Source organism: Nothobranchius furzeri, chromosome 18 (genome assembly GCF_043380555.1).
Source record: "Nothobranchius furzeri strain GRZ-AD chromosome 18, NfurGRZ-RIMD1, whole genome shotgun sequence".
Lineage (NCBI taxonomy): Eukaryota > Metazoa > Chordata > Actinopteri > Cyprinodontiformes > Nothobranchiidae > Nothobranchius > Nothobranchius furzeri.
In genome coordinates, this window is record NC_091758.1 from 12154046 (window position 1) to 12173025 (window position 18980).

General features: G+C 45.1%; 1 protein-coding gene across 1 annotated transcript in view; it reads right to left on the minus strand.

Moving 5' to 3' along the window:
• Positions 1–10434, minus strand: part of gspt1l (G1 to S phase transition 1, like) — a 28248-nt gene extending 17814 nt beyond the window's left edge. Inside the window, exons 1-6 of the mRNA XM_015968934.3 lie at positions 10034–10434; positions 9325–9369; positions 4637–4879; positions 4204–4237; positions 3579–3656; positions 122–302 (exon numbers count right to left, since the gene is read on the minus strand). Coding sequence (XP_015824420.1) covers positions 122–302; positions 3579–3656; positions 4204–4237; positions 4637–4879; positions 9325–9369; positions 10034–10223 — 771 coding nt within the window. The 5' untranslated portion in view covers positions 10224–10434. The remainder of the gene's footprint in view (positions 1–121; positions 303–3578; positions 3657–4203; positions 4238–4636; positions 4880–9324; positions 9370–10033) is intronic.
• Between the last annotated feature and the right edge of the window lie 8546 nt (positions 10435–18980).

Here is an 18980-nt window from a genome sequence, read left to right on the forward strand (position 1 = left end):
CACTTGCCTCAGGATTTCTCAGCTTAAACATTATTTTGATGTAAACAGACAAACTGGATGCAATTTTCAGGAATTTTAAATGGATGAACATGGTCAAAATAATAGTTGACTTATTACTCACCAGAACTGCCAAGTCTGCTTGTGATGCACCACCGATCATGTTAGGAACAAAGCTTTTGTGGCCAGGAGCATCTAAGATAGTAAAGTGCTTTTTGTCCGTCTCAAAGTAAGCTCTGCCCACCTCCACCGTCTTGCCTTTGTCTCTTTCCTCTTGATTGGTGTCTAACGCCCAAGACAGATACCTACAGATGAGGGGAAATATGATCATAAAGCAGTTTGCAACTTATTGTCTACACAACATCTACACCAATATCTAACCAAACATCCAGCATTGACTGGATTATGTTAGTTTATGAAGGTAGTTGGACGAGCAGTGCTCCGTGTTCTCACAACTATGTAAATAGTAACAAAGAGTGCGTCTTACAGTAACGCCCCCAAAATTTTGATTTTCTAAACACTTCTGTTAGTTTACTGTATATTTTTTCTGGGACGAGTAAACCTAGCATTGTGTGTGTTACTATAATGCAGCAGCGAGGTGTGTTGCAGCAGTCATCAGCTGTTTGGGAGCTAAAGAGGCGAATGTTTACATTCAGGGCCAGTAAGGAACAAGGAGGATGTGATCAGGCTGAAGACCTGGAGACCCGCAGCTTCACACCGCGGGTTTGCAGCCCCACCCTTCTGGATGTGCGAGCAGGACTTCCCATCTAAGTCTGCTCGCCTGTTCACCGCTCAGACGTTAGATTATTAATTCAATCAAAAATTGCTAACTGTGTCTTTACCCAGCTTCAGCAGTTCCTTGTCTGGGTCTGACCCAAGTTAATAAATGCAAGTCCTCCATCAGAGTTGTGCCTGTTCATTTATAAGGACTTTTATAGGCTTTTACTAGATTATGAGAAAGAGAAATGCTAATAAAAAAAACATTTATACAAAAAAGTCAAACTAAATATTAGAATATGGTGCGAGAGTCCATTTATTTCAGTAATTTAAATAGACTGAGAGACCATTTAAAGGATAAGGAACCCTTTGCAGGTGTTTTCTATTATACATTTTAGTTGATAGGGGACTTGCTTCATATGATGCAGTTGAATTTGAATAATTAAAAAGCATTTCTTTTAGAAATCAGGAGCTTGAGTTTACAACAATAATATCCATGTCTAGTGTTTGATTCTCTGCCTCATTATTAAAAAAATATAAAAATAAAAACTGTTTGGGGCAAATATTCTTTAACAATTAAAATGTGATTAATTACAAAGCCTCTAATTAGATCATTTGTTTTATCAAGTCCCACCCCTGACACACACACACACACACACACACACACACACAGGGTCGACCGATTAATCGTGCCGATATTTAGCATTTTTTCATCATCGGCCGATAGTAGAGCCGATTAATGGGCTCGACACACGGGAGGCGACATCGCCTCTCCTCCATTCAATTTCAATGAGACATGCACGACAAAGCGATAATCGCGGGTCTCCCTCCTACCAAGCGAAACGCGAAAAACATGCGTGTGAAATTTAGCGCTCGTGCACGTGTCGTGAACAGGCGACCCAGCGACGCGATCCCAGAAAGTTGAAACATTATCAACTTTTCATCGCTGTCGCTCGGACGAGGACCAATCAACGGAGGTTTCATTCACTGACCAATGAGCGGACAGGATGCTCCGTACATCTCCGAGCACACATGGAGGAGAAGTTGATTATTATTATGTTTTATAGTAAAATCAGAAGTAAGATTTCACATAACTCTAGCAGCACCTTGTGAAACATCATATCTACCACTTTATTAACTCTGAACCGCTTAAATAACCTTAATTCCCTCCAACCTGACACAGCCAAACAAAACAACGGAAGTTTCCATTTCGCCATGGAACAGAACGCGTAGACGGCTTTGCCGCTGGCGCGGATCACCTCCCGTGTGTCAGGTAATAAAAGCGACGGCGACAAATTTTGCTGATCGCGGTCGTTTGTCGCCTCCCGTGTGTCGAGCCCATTAGTCAGGCACCTCCGCGGGCAGCCCACTGCTGCTGGAAGCCGGTGAAGGATCCCAATCCAAAACACTGGGAGTCTCTGAGTAAAAGGAGAGGCTTCTCTTTAACGTTTCAAACCCATACAGCTGTGTATTCAGTGTGAATTAAAAGTAAAACATGAAATGAAACTTAGGTGAGTGAAAGAAAAAACGAGCCGTAAGAAACGCCGGTAACCGGCAGCACGCTGCTAATGCTACGCTAGCTGGTTGTCACCTTTAGTGACCTTCTTAAACTCTCAGCTGCTTTTTTGCTGAACACGTTAGCTCCAGTTTTACACATTTAATTATTTTCCTGTGTGGGAGTCGGAGGGTTTGAGTCTGTTCGTTAGAGAGGAGAGGAGAGTCCTGCAGCAGCAGCGTCTGTTTAGCGTGTAATCTGTGATCAGAAACAAGAGACGTGTTGGGCTCTGACTAAAGACCAGTTTTAATTTGTACGTAAAATCTAACATCAGCAGTCAGTAACACTAGTGAATAGTTAGGGTTATTAATAGATCAGTGTGTCTCTAATATTTCTCATATAGACTGTAATGCGCTGAGTTCTCCTCTGCTCTTTCTGCTAGACTCAACTGAAGACGGATGCTCTACACAAACACTAACAGCTGTTTCTATGTTTTTACGTTCTGTATTTTCCAGACTGTAAATCGCACTTTTTTTCATAGTCTGGCTGGTCCTACGACTTGTATACCAAAGTGACTTATATACCAAATTATGTATACCGCGCTGCTGCGGTCCGGCTCCGGTCCAGGTTTTAGCTCCTCTGCCCCGCTGGTAGGGTTTGAAACATCGCCATCCTCTGCTGGAGACCGTGGTGCGCTGCTGCGCCCTGGTTGATTATTCTGTAATTGTTACCGGTACTTGTCTTGCAATGTGAAACGCTTGGTCTCAGATTTTGTAAGAAAAATAATTAAATTTCCCCCCAAAATGCGACTTATATATGTTTTTTTCTTCTTCATTATACATTTTATGGCTGGTGCGACTCATACTCCGGAAAATACGGTACATGTAAATGCTTAATAACATTATCTGAAACATCAACTGATATTTCTTCATTTGCCCGTTTTGTATATTTAATACTTGGTCAGTTTACTGGTATGTTTTATTAATCTTGTTATAATGTTTGATTTTACCACTGAGCGGTGTAACGTAGCGGTTATCTAATCCCTGCATTAAAAAGATCCAATCTTCTGGTTTAAATAACCCACCAATCCGTAAGGTGGATTCCATATCTCCTATGGAATCCCACACCTTATGGCTCATTAAATAACTAATCTATTTCATTACAGCGGTGCGCAATATTAAGATGCAACAGCTGGTGAAATTCAGTGTTAAACACAGATTAGGTTCAGAAGTCTGATAAGGTGCCAAACATCGAGATATCAGCCCAAAAATCAGCAGCATGCATCGGCCATTGGCTGACCTTGACCACCTCATATCGGTATCGGCAATAGAAGAAGCAACACCGGTCGACCTGTAATACACACACTCACCAGGTTTCTCTGTTCTTTTCTTTTGCTTCTTTCTCATACTTCTCTAATGTCCTTTTGTCCACCATACCTGTTAGATACCTGTAGGAGGAGGAGGCAATGCGTCAGCCTTGTGATTTCTGTGGTGTGGAAAATGCAGATGAAACAGTGGAACTGGACATAAAACTATTTTACTGTAAAACACAGAACTCGTTCTTATATGGATGCGGTTGGGAACATCTGGGGTTTTCTAGACAGAGGGCTCACCGTAGAGCAGAACAGGAAGTCTTCACGTGAAGGTTACGTATTCAACTCTAAAGGTGAGTTTTATCCCAACAATGTTACCTTCGTTTTGTCAAAGTATGAAAAACTGGAACCCAGAGGTGGGTGATTTAGTCCAAACATGAGATGATATTTCAGAATACTCTGACAACAATGATAAAAATGATAACACAATGCCGTACAAAAAACATTTTGCAGTAATTATTCAGCAGAAATAGCAGGACCCTATGAAATCCATTCTTTTTCTCAAATGTAACATTTGCTTTTATTTGATTTTGTTTATTCAGCATTTTTGTTCCAACCATATTCTTAACATCTAGTTTGCAATGCTTTACCACAAATGGACAACGCTTTCAGAACTACTTACATAATTTGGCCTCCAATGGTGGACTTTCCAGCATCTGGGAAAAGGTAAACTTGGTGAGTTTTCATTCAAACTATCACATTAGACCCTTCAGTTTGGAGTTCAACGTTGTGGTAAGAACAGTGATATGTTGTTGTCTTCCTCGGGTAAGCGTGGTGGATGAGAATATGAAATGTGCTTGTTGGCAGCATAACATAAAGAACGCGTTTAATCATTAGAACATGTCATGACATTTTCACCGTATATCAACTATAAATACTAGTTTTTAGCATTTTCACCTAGAAGACCTAATAATTATGTTAAAGGTGAGTTTGAAGTCATTTGTGACTGAAAACTTGGACCTTAATAGGCAACAGGTGAACAGAAAAAAACACCCAGATCCCAAAAAGCACAATTCCCTCAGTCCCAGAACAGCGTGGCCAAAGTTACAACTGACCTACATGTCCGATGAACACAACATTGATGTGTTCCTTCCTAGGGGCATCGGGTTGTACAGGTGGGACTTTTGGCACTAGTATTTCTTCCTCCTCCTCCATCATCTCTGGAGCCATCTCCTCCGTTGATGAAGACTCTCCCGGTCCTCGGTCCCCGCCTCCGGGTTCCTCCTCACTCTCCTCATCCTCCTTTTGGTCCCATGGTTCCTCAGTTGTCATCTCTGCGTCTCCATTCTCCACAGGAACTTCACAATTACAAGACATTTTAACTTTTATTAGAGTGTTCAGTGTTCATGGGTGGTGAGTGTTTCTGTCTTTCAGTCAACAGGCAAATAAAACATTTTAATACTTAGTTTTCATGAACATGTTTCACCCCTGTACATCCTCAAGTTCTACGGAAGCCTGTTAAACCATAATCCTATCAAAACCTACTGAGCATCAAGCTGATTCGCTGAAACGCCTCTAGTGGGTTTGGTTGTCATACCAAGTGTGTGTCCAAGGTGTGATCTGTACCCAACAGTATGAGGTGATCTGTATGTGAAACAAAAACAACAATGGCAGACGTGGTGGTGATGCTGAACATTCTGCTCGGTTGTTGGTATTTTGCCAGACTGAACCTAGAAATGGCTGCAGGCAGAAAACTCTGGAGTCAGTGTCTGACAGTCTCTGACAGAGTTTTTGGCCGGGCTCTGTTCGTTTGCAGCCAGATGGTAATAAGGTAGGGGTGGCAACCTGGTCCCTGTTACTAATGGAAATGCCCCCCAACTGGACTTAATTGGAGTTGCGTCAAGCAGGTATAAATGCATTTGCAGCTTTGTTCACTCATTAACTCAATGACTGTTTCCTGATCAGTAATGCCTTTCACTGCCAGCGTTTTTACAGTTTTTCAAGAGTCACAGAAGGTTGCGCACTAGGATGATGTCGACGCCAAAACTACCAAAACAAAGAGGAGACTGGCCTCTTACATTGGAAAGAATCCGTACGTTTTGAGCGTTATTCGTTCTTTCATGACCCGTTGTCGAATTGTTATCGGCAGAAACTTTTCTGGTTCACGCCTCACTTTTTTTTACAGCAGCGGCCCAAAACGTCAAAAGTCGTTTGAATGAGTTAACTTTTATCAATTCAATTCAAGTTTAACTGAATCGTGGGAACTTCAAAATGCACACAGACTTGAAAACGCCAACTGGTAAGAGCATTTTTTATTTAAATATATTTCAACAGAAACTTGTTCACTGATATATTACATTAAATATGTTTCCATAAAAATAATATTTATTCTCTAATTTACGAGTTTCTATGGTAATTAAATCATAATCGCTATTTTCCGACTCCGAGTACACCACTGTGTTGGCTTCCTGTTTAATAAACGTGAGCATTGGTCTAAAAACGATCACGTGAGAGCCGCTTTACTACTTACGCTCAAAATAAAGTAGTCCCACATTCAAACAGCAACAAGAATAAAAAACAGGTCTACTTTAGAAGAAAAAAGTTTACTTTGAAATCAGTATGAATGTACTATGTTGATGAAACAGCTAGTTGCCACAAGAGATGGGAACAAGATGAAACAAACACCAAATACCTAGAGGCTCAGGCGACATTAAACCCTGGAGTGTAACCACTTCACCGCCATATTGGATGGGTCCCTCACTCCCCAAAAACCTTAAGAGTCAACGCTGAGTGAGCAGCTATGCCTGTTTTTGTGCGATCTACGGTTCAAACAACCGACGTGCTATCGAAAACAGGTTATGTGGGATTACTCTTGACTTTTCTAGTCCAATGAACGCACTGGAGGCAACTGGTGACCCATCCAACATAGCGGCCTGCAGTTACAGCAGTGCCGATAGAAAACCCCAGCCCATGTCGCCTCTACGTTTATATGGTCTGATCTCTACGATTCTCACGCTCATTTTCTGTTGTGGAAATCGACGAACACGATGTCCGGACAAACGGGAGTTGGTACAAGCCCAACATACACAAACATTAACCATCGTTAAACTAGTCGAATCGGTGTTACCTCGGCAACTAAAATAACTGGAGTCGAGCCCGTCTTCCTCTAAGGTTTCCCTGAGGTACTTAATGAGTCACGTGACTCCGAAACCGCTAGTTTCTTAGGGAAGCCTGCCCACTTCCCTTGACTGAGTATTTTTAAACACCTGCTAGCTATCTGGAGACCCGGAAGGGTAACCAAAATAACTTCTTGACCTTAGATGATGCTTTTCTATCATTTAAAGGAACTTTAAAGATGCACTTTAAGATTTTTCTTTTTCCGATAGGAGCTACTTAAATAAAGTTTACTTACCTGCTTACTTACTGATGCTCATTAAAACAGTAAGTTATCCATATAACTGCTGGTCTCTGCTGTAGAGGTACCATACCTTAAGCTGGCTTTCCAAGGGCACTACTCAAGAGTAACTTTGACTAGTGCAGCTCACGCCGACCACATTTCCCAAGAGCACGGTTCGATATTTCCCCTCAACTTTTCCCCAATTTTTAGTCCCTGCTTTGATGAGGTTCCTGGCAAGGCTGAGTCGGGCCAGCATCGCAACTGCGGCTGCTGATTGGCTAGGGGACGGAGTCACTGGTTGCTCTGGAGTTTTCGGATTGCTGCTTCACTGCCTGCAGCCATTTCTTCTGAGTTTGATAATAAGCCATGAAACTGAGCAGAATGTTCAAGAACACCATTTTCTGCTGAGCTGTGTTTCTGTGGAACATACAGGTTACCTTACACTCGCTCATCACCATCACTAATTTTTGTGTGGAGTAAAGATAAACATGATTGTGGAGATTGATCCAGCATCTCCCATCCAGCACCTCCTGCAAGAATGTTAACACGTCCACAATGGGACACTGGAATGGAGCAATGTTACGTGAGACACCACTGCTCTAAAGGTCACCATTTGTAGCCACTAGAAGGTGTTCTCGGTTGGGGTTAGCCCCTGGCTAACGGGCTGGACCTCTCAGCTAGTAGGCATGATGGGCGTGGATGAAGTATTTCTCCCTCTGCCTGGAGAGGAGACCCAGATGAAGGAGAAGACTCTGGGGCTCCCTCACCATTAAGCCAACTACTTCGGGCCAACAAGGGGCCACCAGAATAAAGGACAGGCCCCACTCGTGCACCCGCTCCAGCACTGGTGAATCATCTCCACCAGAGCGAATGCACACAGAAGTACATCGCAGCAGGACTTGCAATGTGACTATCCCGCACATGAACATAGCCATCAGAATGCTCAAACCATAGAAAGTGGAGCTGTAGCTCTTTCCCCTTTCGAGCTGTTTAAACTGAACGTGCAGTTGTATGGTTAAGTGAGAAAATGATTAAATCTGCTGTCACACAGGACTGCTTAGGCCACACCGAGAACTCTGGAGAGGTGGCACACTGTACAGCACAAGATCTCAGTGAGCCAGACTGCACAAAGTCTCGCGCCATGAGCGCACCCCCGAAAAGCATACATCACTGATAGCCAAAGGCTAACCAAAACAATGCTGAAAAGAGAAAAAAGTTCCACCATTAACACTTCTCTAATTAAGCCTCCAAAAAGGAGTGGTCCGCATTTTCCTGTGTGTAGCTCGTGCTGCACTCCCATCACTCTGAGGGTGTTTTCATTGGTTGAGCGCAGACGGGCGTCGTAGGTTTTTAAGCAGTGCTTGAAAACTGTTGGAGGCTAAATCTGGTCTTGATGGTGCGCATTAAGCTGTCACAAAGCCGGTTACACTGGACAGATTGACTTGCAAATTACCCTCATGTTCACTGTTTGACACAATCTTGTTTAAGATGAGAGTGGTTTGTCTAGGACGGCCAAAAAATGCACAGTGTGGTCCAAGCTTAAGACGCCTATCCCTCCTTACCTGCTGGCAGTAGTTGGAGGGACTGTTGCCCTGCGTTCGGCATCCTCACTTCTGCCCGAGTGTCCCAGAGCAGCTGTGGCTACGATGTAGCTCATCGCCACCAGGGTGTGAATGACTGCAGTGTAATGTGCTCTGGAGTCCTCTGACTTAGAAAGATGATTAATGATAAATGAACCGCACTTGTATAGCGCCTCTCAGAGTAAGGACTCCAAAGCGCTTTACACTACAGTGCATCATTCATCCATTCACACACTGGTGGGGATGAGCTACGATGTAGCCACAACTGCCCTGGGGCGCACTGACGGAGGCGAGGCTGCCGAGCACAGGCGCCACCAGTCCCTCCGACCACCACCAGCAGGCAAGGTGGGTTAAGTGTCTTGCCCAAGGACACAACAGCAGAATTCTCTGTCCGGAGCCGGGATTGAACCGGCAACCTTCCAATTACTGGACAACCCGCTCAACCTGTTGAGCTACTGCTGCCCCTAAAAGATGGCCCCAGAAAGATGCCATACAAGTACAGCTCCTTTGTCAATGATCAAACTGATGCTACAATAAAAATGATTTTCTTGACCAAGTGCCAATTCTGCACCATCTAAAAAAACTAAACAGGATTAAGATCTTGAGCCTGTCGTTTCTGCAAGGCTGTTGTGTAAACAGTAATGAATGTCCTAAAATATGACAAACCCCCATCCTGAATGCTATGTGATGTTACTGACCTTCCTTTCTGGGTTTTGCTAATCCTGTGGAGTTTACGAGTCTGTCCGTCAACAATGAGGAACCCAGTAACAATTAACACAAAACACAGTATAAAAGAACACAGGCCTGGCACAAACGTCATACATACCAGAGCTTTCCAATACCTCCATGGTGGATATTTTTTCATCAGCAACTGGACAAAAACACACAAGTTGATGTTTAGGAGAAGTTCTGAGTGGTTAACTTGCTCTCAATCCACCCAGCGAAAAAGAAAGAGCAACATGTTGAGTAAAAGCAGCTTCGTTTCTGTCGGCCAACTGAAGTTCAGCGCCAACAACAAATGCGTCCATTAAAAACGACTTTTGTTTTCAGTCCAGATCTGAATCATACAAGCAACACCTCAGACGAGTGATGCGTCACAAAATCCACGTCACACTAGCAGAACGACTTTCAGCAATTAGTAGTAAAGCGCGTAGAAAAGCAGTTATGGAGTGGATTCGTGTCATTAGCTCTGCCCTGTGTGGCCTTCGGACTCAATAATTACGGGGTTTACACTTAACGAACGCACTCAGACCACGCCGGCTAGCCAGAACATGCTAGTCACTTGCCGCTAGTTAGTTGAAACAAGCAAATGATTAGCGACTTGGTTGAAACATAACAATGGTAAACAAGGCACAGAAGTAACAGTTTTCACAGCACCGAGAGGGCCAGGGACATTAACAGTAACCGCTGTCCTAAAAGCAGAGCCAGTAGCTAATACTGTCGGTATCCGACAGTCGCGTGTCTGTACAGTAAGCTAACGATGGCTAGCACTAGCTTGCTGGCTAAATTATCCTTCAACGTGACTCTGGACTCACCAGCAGAAGAAATATGTTCAGAGATGGCCTTCATGGCAAAAGTTGGAACAAACTCAGCTGCGTTTACATTGGGCACAAACGGCTTAGCGTTTACGTTTAGGTTTTTAAATGCGGAATCAAGTTGTCCGTCGACAGTGGCCTCCACATCGTCTTCTTCCCAAGAATCAGGGGCAGTGTCTCTCGGCTCCATCGTGGCTCTTGGATTTTTTACAGAATCTACGCAGTTCTTGGTCACTGTCACCGTCCACCCTAAACCTGATTTCAAGGTCGCCTAAATAAAAACTTCTTGCTTTGATGTGTGTGATGTTTTATTTCCACTTCCGATGAAATACGACAGCCGGTTTCTTTTGGTCCGGACACCAGGGAAGATAAGATATTCGACTCAGCACTCCCAGGGACCGTCCGCGTGAGCGAACGCATACGTTCATGCTACGTACGATTCGCATTGAATGCTGGGATTAGTAGTTTTATCTGCATCCAGAATGCACTGCACAGAAAAGCCGTAGACGATTAAAAAAAACTACATACCCCAAAGATTCCGCAGAGAGTTCACTTTTCTGACTTTTTATTGGGCACCACAGATTCGTTACAAACTGTCACTCACGTTGTGTGCATTAAATGCGAACTAATCATCTATAATTGTTTGCTATTTTCATTTAAATATCTTAATTCAATTTTATACATAGATATATAAACTTTTGGTATTCTGAGGAGAAATGCAGGCAGTTTTAGCCTGACCAGCCTGCTTCCTTATGGGAAGCTATCTGTGTAGAATAAACAGAGGAGTCTGGTAGGCCAGGCTAAGGCAGCATCGCTGATCTGGAACAGAGCCTTTCTCTATATATTGATCAGTACATGTTTTATGATTTAAAAGTTCATCTACCATCCATTTTCATCTGTTTATCTGGGGTTGGGTCGTAAGGGCAGTAGTCTAAGCAAGGAGACCCAGACTTTCCTCTCCCCAGCCAGCTCTTCCCGGGAAATCCCAAGGCGTTCCCCGGTCAGCCAATAAACATAGTCCTTCCAGCATGTCCTGGGTCTCTTTTTGGGTTTCCTACCAATTGAACATGCCGGAAGACTTCACCAGGGAGGGCTCCAAGAGGCATCCTAATCAGATGCCTGGGCCACCTTAGCTGGCTCCTCTTGATGTGGAGGAGCAGTGGATCTACTCCAAGCCCCTCCCGGAAAACTGAGCTTCTTTTCTGAGACGTGATGTTGCACTCCCCGTGTAGCCACTCAGCACATCTGTCTTCTGTGTGCCCCAGGCTTAAGGGAGAGCCCAGACAACCTTCTTGCCTGCTTGTATTTCCAATCTCATTCTTTCGGTCACTATCCAAAGCTCATGACCATAGGTGAGGGTAGAAACATAGATCGACAGGTGAACTGAGAGCGTCACACTCCAACTCAGCTCTCTCTTCACCACAACAGACCCGTACAACGCCCACATCACTGCAGAAGCAGCACCAATCTTCCCCTCACTCATGAACCCCAAGATACCTAAACTCCTCCACTCGAGGCAGGACGTCGTTCCTGACCTGGAGAATCAAGGACGTAGGTTTGACTTTAGAAGTGGGGGTGACACTACCAGCACGAGGACTGGGAGGTTCTTTACAGTTTGTTCTAATGGGAAACAGGCTTCAACACAAACTGTTGTTTTCCGCTTGGTCCTAGTGCTCAACCAGTGTCTATTTAACAGAGCGTAAGGTTGTTCTGGGACGGTAAAAAGTGCAGGGCTCAAAATTTGACTTCCCGGAGGACCCCCCACCAATCAGAAGCCAGGTGTGTGCATATCATTAATAATAATGAGTAATCCTGCTGTTTCCAGCTCACCTCTGCACCAGCAAACTTCTGCATCTCAGAAGAGGCCCATCATAGCTTTTTAATTTTTTTAAATGACACATAAGGTATTGATTTACATTAGAGAACGCTGCAAATGTATTGAATAAACGAGTAAACCACACCCTTAACAATAACTGGATCATAATGGGGTGACGGTGGCACAGGAGTTAAATGCTCATCCCGTAATCAGAAGGTTGCAGGTTTGAGCCCCGCTCAGTCTGTCGCTGTCGTTGTGTCCTTGGGCAAGACACTTAACCCCCCTTGCCTGCTGGTGGTGGTCGGAGGGACCGGTGGCGCCTGTGTATGGCAGCCTCACCTCTGTCAACGTGCCCAAGGGTAGCTGTGGCTACATCGTAGCTCATCCCCACCAGTGTGTGAATGACTGGTTGTGTTGTAAAGCGCCTTGGGGGGTGGGGGGCTGTTAAAGGACTCTAGAAGGCGCTATATCAAATACAGGTCATTTACCATAATGACAGCAGATAACCACACTTATTTATATGTTGTTGAAATGCACTGGACACAGATTAATACAATTCAAGGTCATTCATTGGATGAATTTGTGAAACAGCAAACTTAAAACGTTTTTCCTGGGTCAGATGTGACTTGCTAAAGATGCAAGTGTGCAGTAGGCCCCCTTGGACATATGCTTTGGGGATGTTATAAGTTGCTGAGCCTTTGGAGCACTGTTTTGATAAACTGTCTGATACATGGAATGTTGACTTTTCTCCCAATCCACTTACTACATTATTTTGAGTTCCTCCCCAGCACAGTTATATTCCCATCCAATGGGCTTTAGCGGTAGCCTGGCCTGCCAGACTCCTCCTCTATTTAATTCTGCACAGAGAAAGGGTCTGGGAACTCTCCTATTCAAATAACCCCACCCCCTGAGAATTAACACAGCCAATCAGCGCTGAGTAGCATACGTCACACACCACAACGCCGAGTTTGTCATAAACATGGCGACTGAAGCAGAGTTTGCTGCGATTCTTTCTTCTGTTCAAAATTACTTGAATGTCTTTAAAACTCAACAAGTAGAATCCCTAAAAGCCTTCTAAAAAAACCAGAAGATGTTTGCGCTGTCGCCAGGTGTCATTTTTTACTACAGCTAAAAAAACTACAGTGGTACAGTTGGCATTTCCGTCTTTTTTCTGATTGGTTATTTTTGAGCTGCCTAGTCCCGCCCCTCAAGTGCCTCTCTGCCTGTGAGTTACCCGACTCTCTCTGTGCAGAATTTGGATGAGTCTGGCAGGCCAGGCTACTTTAGCGGTGGCCTTCTCCACACTCATGGCCCGTCGGTGTAACTTTCTATCTTGAAAAGGACAACACCCCCTTCACATAAACGTTGAGTGGAAGACGTGCTCTCACATGTTGGGCTGAACCACAAACACATGTTAGGGCTCTGCATGTCCCACTTGCAAAATGTGCCAACCACTCCAATCACATCTAGAGTCGTCCCGTCAATACACGAAGGTTTTGGGAAATGTTTCTTTATTTTACGCCTTTTTTATTGTGATTTTGATGTAGATGTTTGGATTCAGGTCTGTTTACTTCTTGAACAGCTTCAAAGCTCAGTGGATGAGCAGCAGACCGCACATCCAGACGTGCTTCTGCTCATCAGCAGGGACTGCAATGAAGTGCCACACCAGAGACAATTGACCCTTTGCACGTGATGTCATGCTTCTCGTGGGTAAAACCCAGGTTAAACTGGCAAAAAAACACCCTCAGTCGCCACGTTTCCTCTCTGTTCAATACTCCCGTAATTCACTGTTGCCCCACTTTGGTGTGCCACATGTGGTCTTGAACTAGTTGAAGCCTGGCAAAATATTGCAAAAAACAACAACAACAAAAAAAAAAACAATCTAACACACACTTTTCCCCTTTGTTTAGTTTTTGTGTCACTCACTGTTTACACGCTTTTGCCCTCCAATGTGGTGGACCCACGTGATCGGGTGACGTAGGTGCCAAGGGACAATTGACCTGCTGTATGCTAATGTAACAAACTCAACCCCCTCCTGCCGGTCTGATCACAATCTCATACATCTGGTCCCCAAATACACACCCAGGGTGACTAGAAACCTCCACAGACGAAGGTCTGCAGCCTGATTTATACTTTTCTGTGCATCAGTGCGGAGACACGCAACAGCATTATGCGTCGGCGCAAGTGCTCTCCTACAGGCTAACAGAGGGTGATGGAGACATTCCCAAAATTTTACACAACCATAGAAAGTGACAGAGACTGCAGAACCGCTGCTCCTCCGGATCGAAAGGAGTCAGCTGAGGTGGTTTGGGCATGTGGTCAGGATGCCTCCTGGACGCCTCCCTGGGGAGGTGTTTCGGGCATGTCCTGCCGGCAGGAGGCCCCCGGGTCGACCCCGGACACGTTGGAGAGGTTACATCTCCAATCTGGTCCGGGAACGCCTTGGGGTCCTGCCGGAGGAGCTGGTGGAGGTGGCCGGGGAGAGGACGGTCTGGAGCTCCCTAGTTGGGATGCTGCCCCCGCGACCCGGATAAGCGGAGGAAGACGACGACGATGACGACTGCAAGCTTGTGATTGGCCTGTCAATTCATCACCAGTACTGCAGTTTCCCTGTTAGAGTAAAAATACATTTAGCAGCAGACCCAGAACAGACTGAAGAATGCATCGCGGAAAAAGTCCAAAATATGACCGCTTATTCACCCGTGACTGAAGGAGTACAAAATACAGAGCAAACGTGGGTTTGGACGTGGCGCCCGCATGAAAAGGTGGAGGAGAATACACTATCGTGGACCGGATACATGAGTGTTATGGTGGCAGGATACCACAGGAAAGTTGCAATACTCTGCTGCCTGTGCAGAAGTTTGCATGTGAAAACCTTTCTGACACTATGTGTGCATCTGTCCATTGCAGATTTCACGGAGAAGTATAAATAAGGTTTGAGACACTAAAGATTGCTAAGAAGTTGTACAGCTGGTTTTCCTGGAAGAACTTAACATAAATCCATGTTGGTACACGGATGCATCGGCGCAGTGTCAGCAGAAAGGAGCTCAACCCAATCAGACCTCATCTATGAACCTAGTGGAGACCTGTTAATACTGCTTTGCCGAAACAATCTTCAGCCAGCCGTGCTTGAGGAAAAGTTCCAACTGTAGCAACTAATTTACTTACAGATGAAACTAGAAAAACTAGAATCTGGTGCAAAAGTTAATTTGTGTCAATAACCCGGGTGAAACTACTTTGTGTGGTGAGATGGTGTTTCATCCTCCCCACTCTGTGTACCAGGTGATGCACATTGAGCACCTGATCGAGGAGTGGAGCATATGGGATAAACGGAGGCAGATAGCTGGCTCTGTTTTTGTTCCTCTGCTCTGTTGGCTGCTTGTGTGGTGGTGATGCTTGGAGTGATGATCATCCAGGTTCCATTGTGCTGGGTTCACTGTCCGCAGTCAGGAGTACTGGTGCTGCACAGCTTCACCTGTTGGTCTGCTCCCCTCTGGCTGACTGAACTGAAAACCTCTGGTTAGGTGCCTGCTGTGTGTATGTGTGTCTGTGTGTGTTATTTATGAGAGATCAGCTGTTTTGTGTGCTTCTCTTAGGCATTTCAAGTGAAGGCACACTGGAACGCACTGCTGTTTTGTCTTGTGTTATCCTGTTCAGGTCAGGTTTTCACCTGCCACAGGTACCATTTACCATGCTACCTATAACATGCAGAGAAGGAAAACTGTCTAAAGCCTCCACTGCCCTGTGGCAATACCTCTTTATAGAGGAAAAGGCCTCAGGAGTAAACCTCTAGGAAAACATCTGGAGCTGGAGTCCCATAGCCAGGTCGTGATTGCAGATAACAACTGCAACGTCGCTGGTCCCAAACTGTACTCATTCGTTCCTTTGGATCACAGGGGTCAAACTCCAGTTCTCGAGGGTTGTTATCCCACATGTTTTAGTGTTTTCCCTGTTTCAACACACCTGATTTCAATCAGCAGCTAATTAGCAGGCCTCTGGAGCGCTTGATGAGCTGCTGCACAGGTGAATTATCTGTGTAGGAACAGGGAAACAACAAAAAGATGCAGGATACCAGCCCTCGAGGACTGGAGTTTCACACCCCTGCTTTGGATCAACCAGCACTGTGGAGAAGGGGGGTCCTGCTACTTGGGCAACAACAGGTTCTCCATATAACCCTTCCCTGGCTTGTGCCCTGGAGAAGATACTCCAGGTTGGCTTCATAGCATCAAACCAACAGTCTACCGGTTATAAGCCAACATGATCAACTGGTGTAGAGTGGCGCCAGGGTTTGCTTCTGATGGTGGGAGAGATTTTCACATCTCATTGGACAACTACCGCCCACATAAACCAGACCGTCCCTGGCCAGTTAGCATGAGTGACGCTTTCAAGAACACCCCCAACAATGAACACCACATCCTACTTGAAGAAGAAGAAAGTATCATTTCTATAGCGCCTCTCAAGATAAAAATCACGAGGCGCTTCACAAAAACAAAAAATGTAAAAGCATAAAATATAATTTAGAAAATGGATAAAAATATATTTAAAATGAGCAAAAAATAGACAATTGTGATTAAAAATATGTTAAGAAAGAGAGAGAGTGAATAGAAAAGAGGGAAATCAGTGGATCCGGAGGAAGGTGGAATAGGTGGGGAGAGCAGAATAAAGAGAGAGTGGTGAAGAAGGTCATACAAAAGCCAGCTTGAACAAGTGAGTCTTCAGCTGCTTTTTAAAGGAGACCACTGAGTCCACTGATCTCAGGCTCAGGGGGAGAGAGTTCCAGAGTCTGGGGGCCACAGCAGCAAATGATCTGTCACCTTTGGTCTTTAGCCTGGTGCTGCACAACCAGTGGTACTTGGTGATTTCATTGCCAAAGTGGGCACAGACCATGACTCCTGGCCCTCCTGCCTGGGTGCTTTTGGAGTGGGCAAGGTCAATGACGGACAGCATTTTTTAGAGCTCTACTCCTTCCACGGACTCCGTGTGAAAAACACCTTCTTCCAAACAAAACCACGACACAGTTTCCTGGCCACATCCACGCTCTAAGCACTGGCACCAGCTCAACATGAACATTGTCAGGCGCACAAGACTTAAGCATGTCCTCATGACCCACACCTACCACAGTGCAGGCTGCAATACTGACCACTCACTGGTATACAGTGAGATCCACCTGGTACCAAAGAAACTCCACCATTCCAAACAAAAAGGGAAGCCCTCGTGTTGACATCACCGAGTTGTAAGGCACACAGAAACTCAAGGAATTTGCCAAGTCCTTCGATGACATCTTTTCTATAGACCAGCCTTTGAAACGTGGAACCACCTGCGTGAGAGTATTCAACAATCGGTTCTCGCTATCTTTGGACAAAAGACTACTAAGAGCTGTGATTGCTTAGACACCAAGTCCATGGTGAGGTCACCCGTTATTGAAGCAAAGCTAGCTGCCCTCGCTGAATACAAACACTCGTCCAGCAAGAAGACTACAAGCAAAGAGAACAACTCGGAGTTAACCGACAGCAAAATGCACTGGCAGGAGCTTAGCAGTTGCATCCAGATTACAGCAGCAATTGGCAATATCAGAGGCATGTACAAAGGCATCAAGAAACCTCTAGGACCAATTCCAAGCAAGACATCATCCCTCGATTTCACCAGTGAGGAACTGATCACCGACAGAGGGGAACAAATTAAGAGATGGGTAGAACATTACTCAGAACTCCACTCCAGAGAAACCACAGTCACCAACTTGGCACTCAACACCGTATAACCTCTACCCATCACGGGGGAGCTTGATGCAAAACCAACATTAGAAGAGCTCAATAAGGCTAACGACAGCTTGGCTTGTGGTGAAGATCCTGGGATCAATGGAATACTCCCAGACCTCATCAAACATTGTAAGACCATCCTCCTACAACCGCTACATAACACTCTGTCGTTGTTGGTGAGAGGGTGGCATCTCACAAGATATGAAAAGGTGAAAAGATGGGACACAGGTGTGAATGTAACAAGTACAGAGGAATCTCCCTCCTGAGCAAAGTGTAGCCAAAAGTTGTGCTAGCACGACTACAAGAGCTGCCGGAGGGCATTTACCTAGAGTCTCAGTGTGTATTTTGCCTAGATAGCTCAACTGTGGACGTGATCTTTTCCCTATGCTAACTTCAAGAGAAGTGCAAGGTAAAACAGACACCCTTCTATGTTGCCTTCATAGACCTTACCATGGCCTTCAACATAGTTCGACGTGAAGGGCTGTTCAACATTCTCCTGGCCGAATACCCAAGGACAATTTCTACGAAGAACTCACTACTGGCAAAGACCTCGAGGCCATCCACAGCTGCGTTACAAAGATGTCTGCAAGCGCAATGTGAAATCTCTGGACATTGGCACAGCAAGATGGGAAGACACTGCAGACGGCCGTAGCGGCTGGCACTGTCTGATTCGCAAACAATTGAAGGACAAGGACCAGATGAAGAACAAAGAACCAAGAAAAAAGAATATAAGCACAGAGGTTTCCCTGCAACTAACCTACCTGCTCGTTTTGCATCAGGGACTGTCACTCCTGCACTGGACTCATCAGTCACAGATGACGATGTTCAAGCCATACCACCATGAGCGCCTAGGGCACAATTTCCAAAGTCACACTGAAAGCATGAGTGGCGTGGAATGGCATTAGAACATCACTGCTTCAAATAGAATGGGTTATAGTCAATGGAGTGTTTCAAACCAGCCACGATGCAGCAATTTTTGGCTGTGTCCCAGAAGTGGCACACCCTGCTGCTGAAGATAGGCTCTGCAGAGGTCACCACTGGCCACTAGGGTGTGCTGTGATCAAACCTCCAGGGAAAAAGGTGTATTCAGGGATGTGCCTGAAGTCATGTACATGTGACTATCCCTCACTGTACATACTGCTGCTTCTCATTTGTATTGCTGCTGCTCAACCATCACACTGCTGTCTATCCATGCTACTGTTCAACTTGTATCTGTAAGTCTTCACCTATTTTATCCATTTCTTAGCTTTGGCCTTCAGCCCATGCTGCTGCTTCACGCTGCCGTTAGCTTCTGCTCACTCAGCTTTGTATGTCGCCGCAGGGCTTCTTCATCCTTGTCAATAAAGCCACTGGACATCGAGGAGTGTATTTCTTC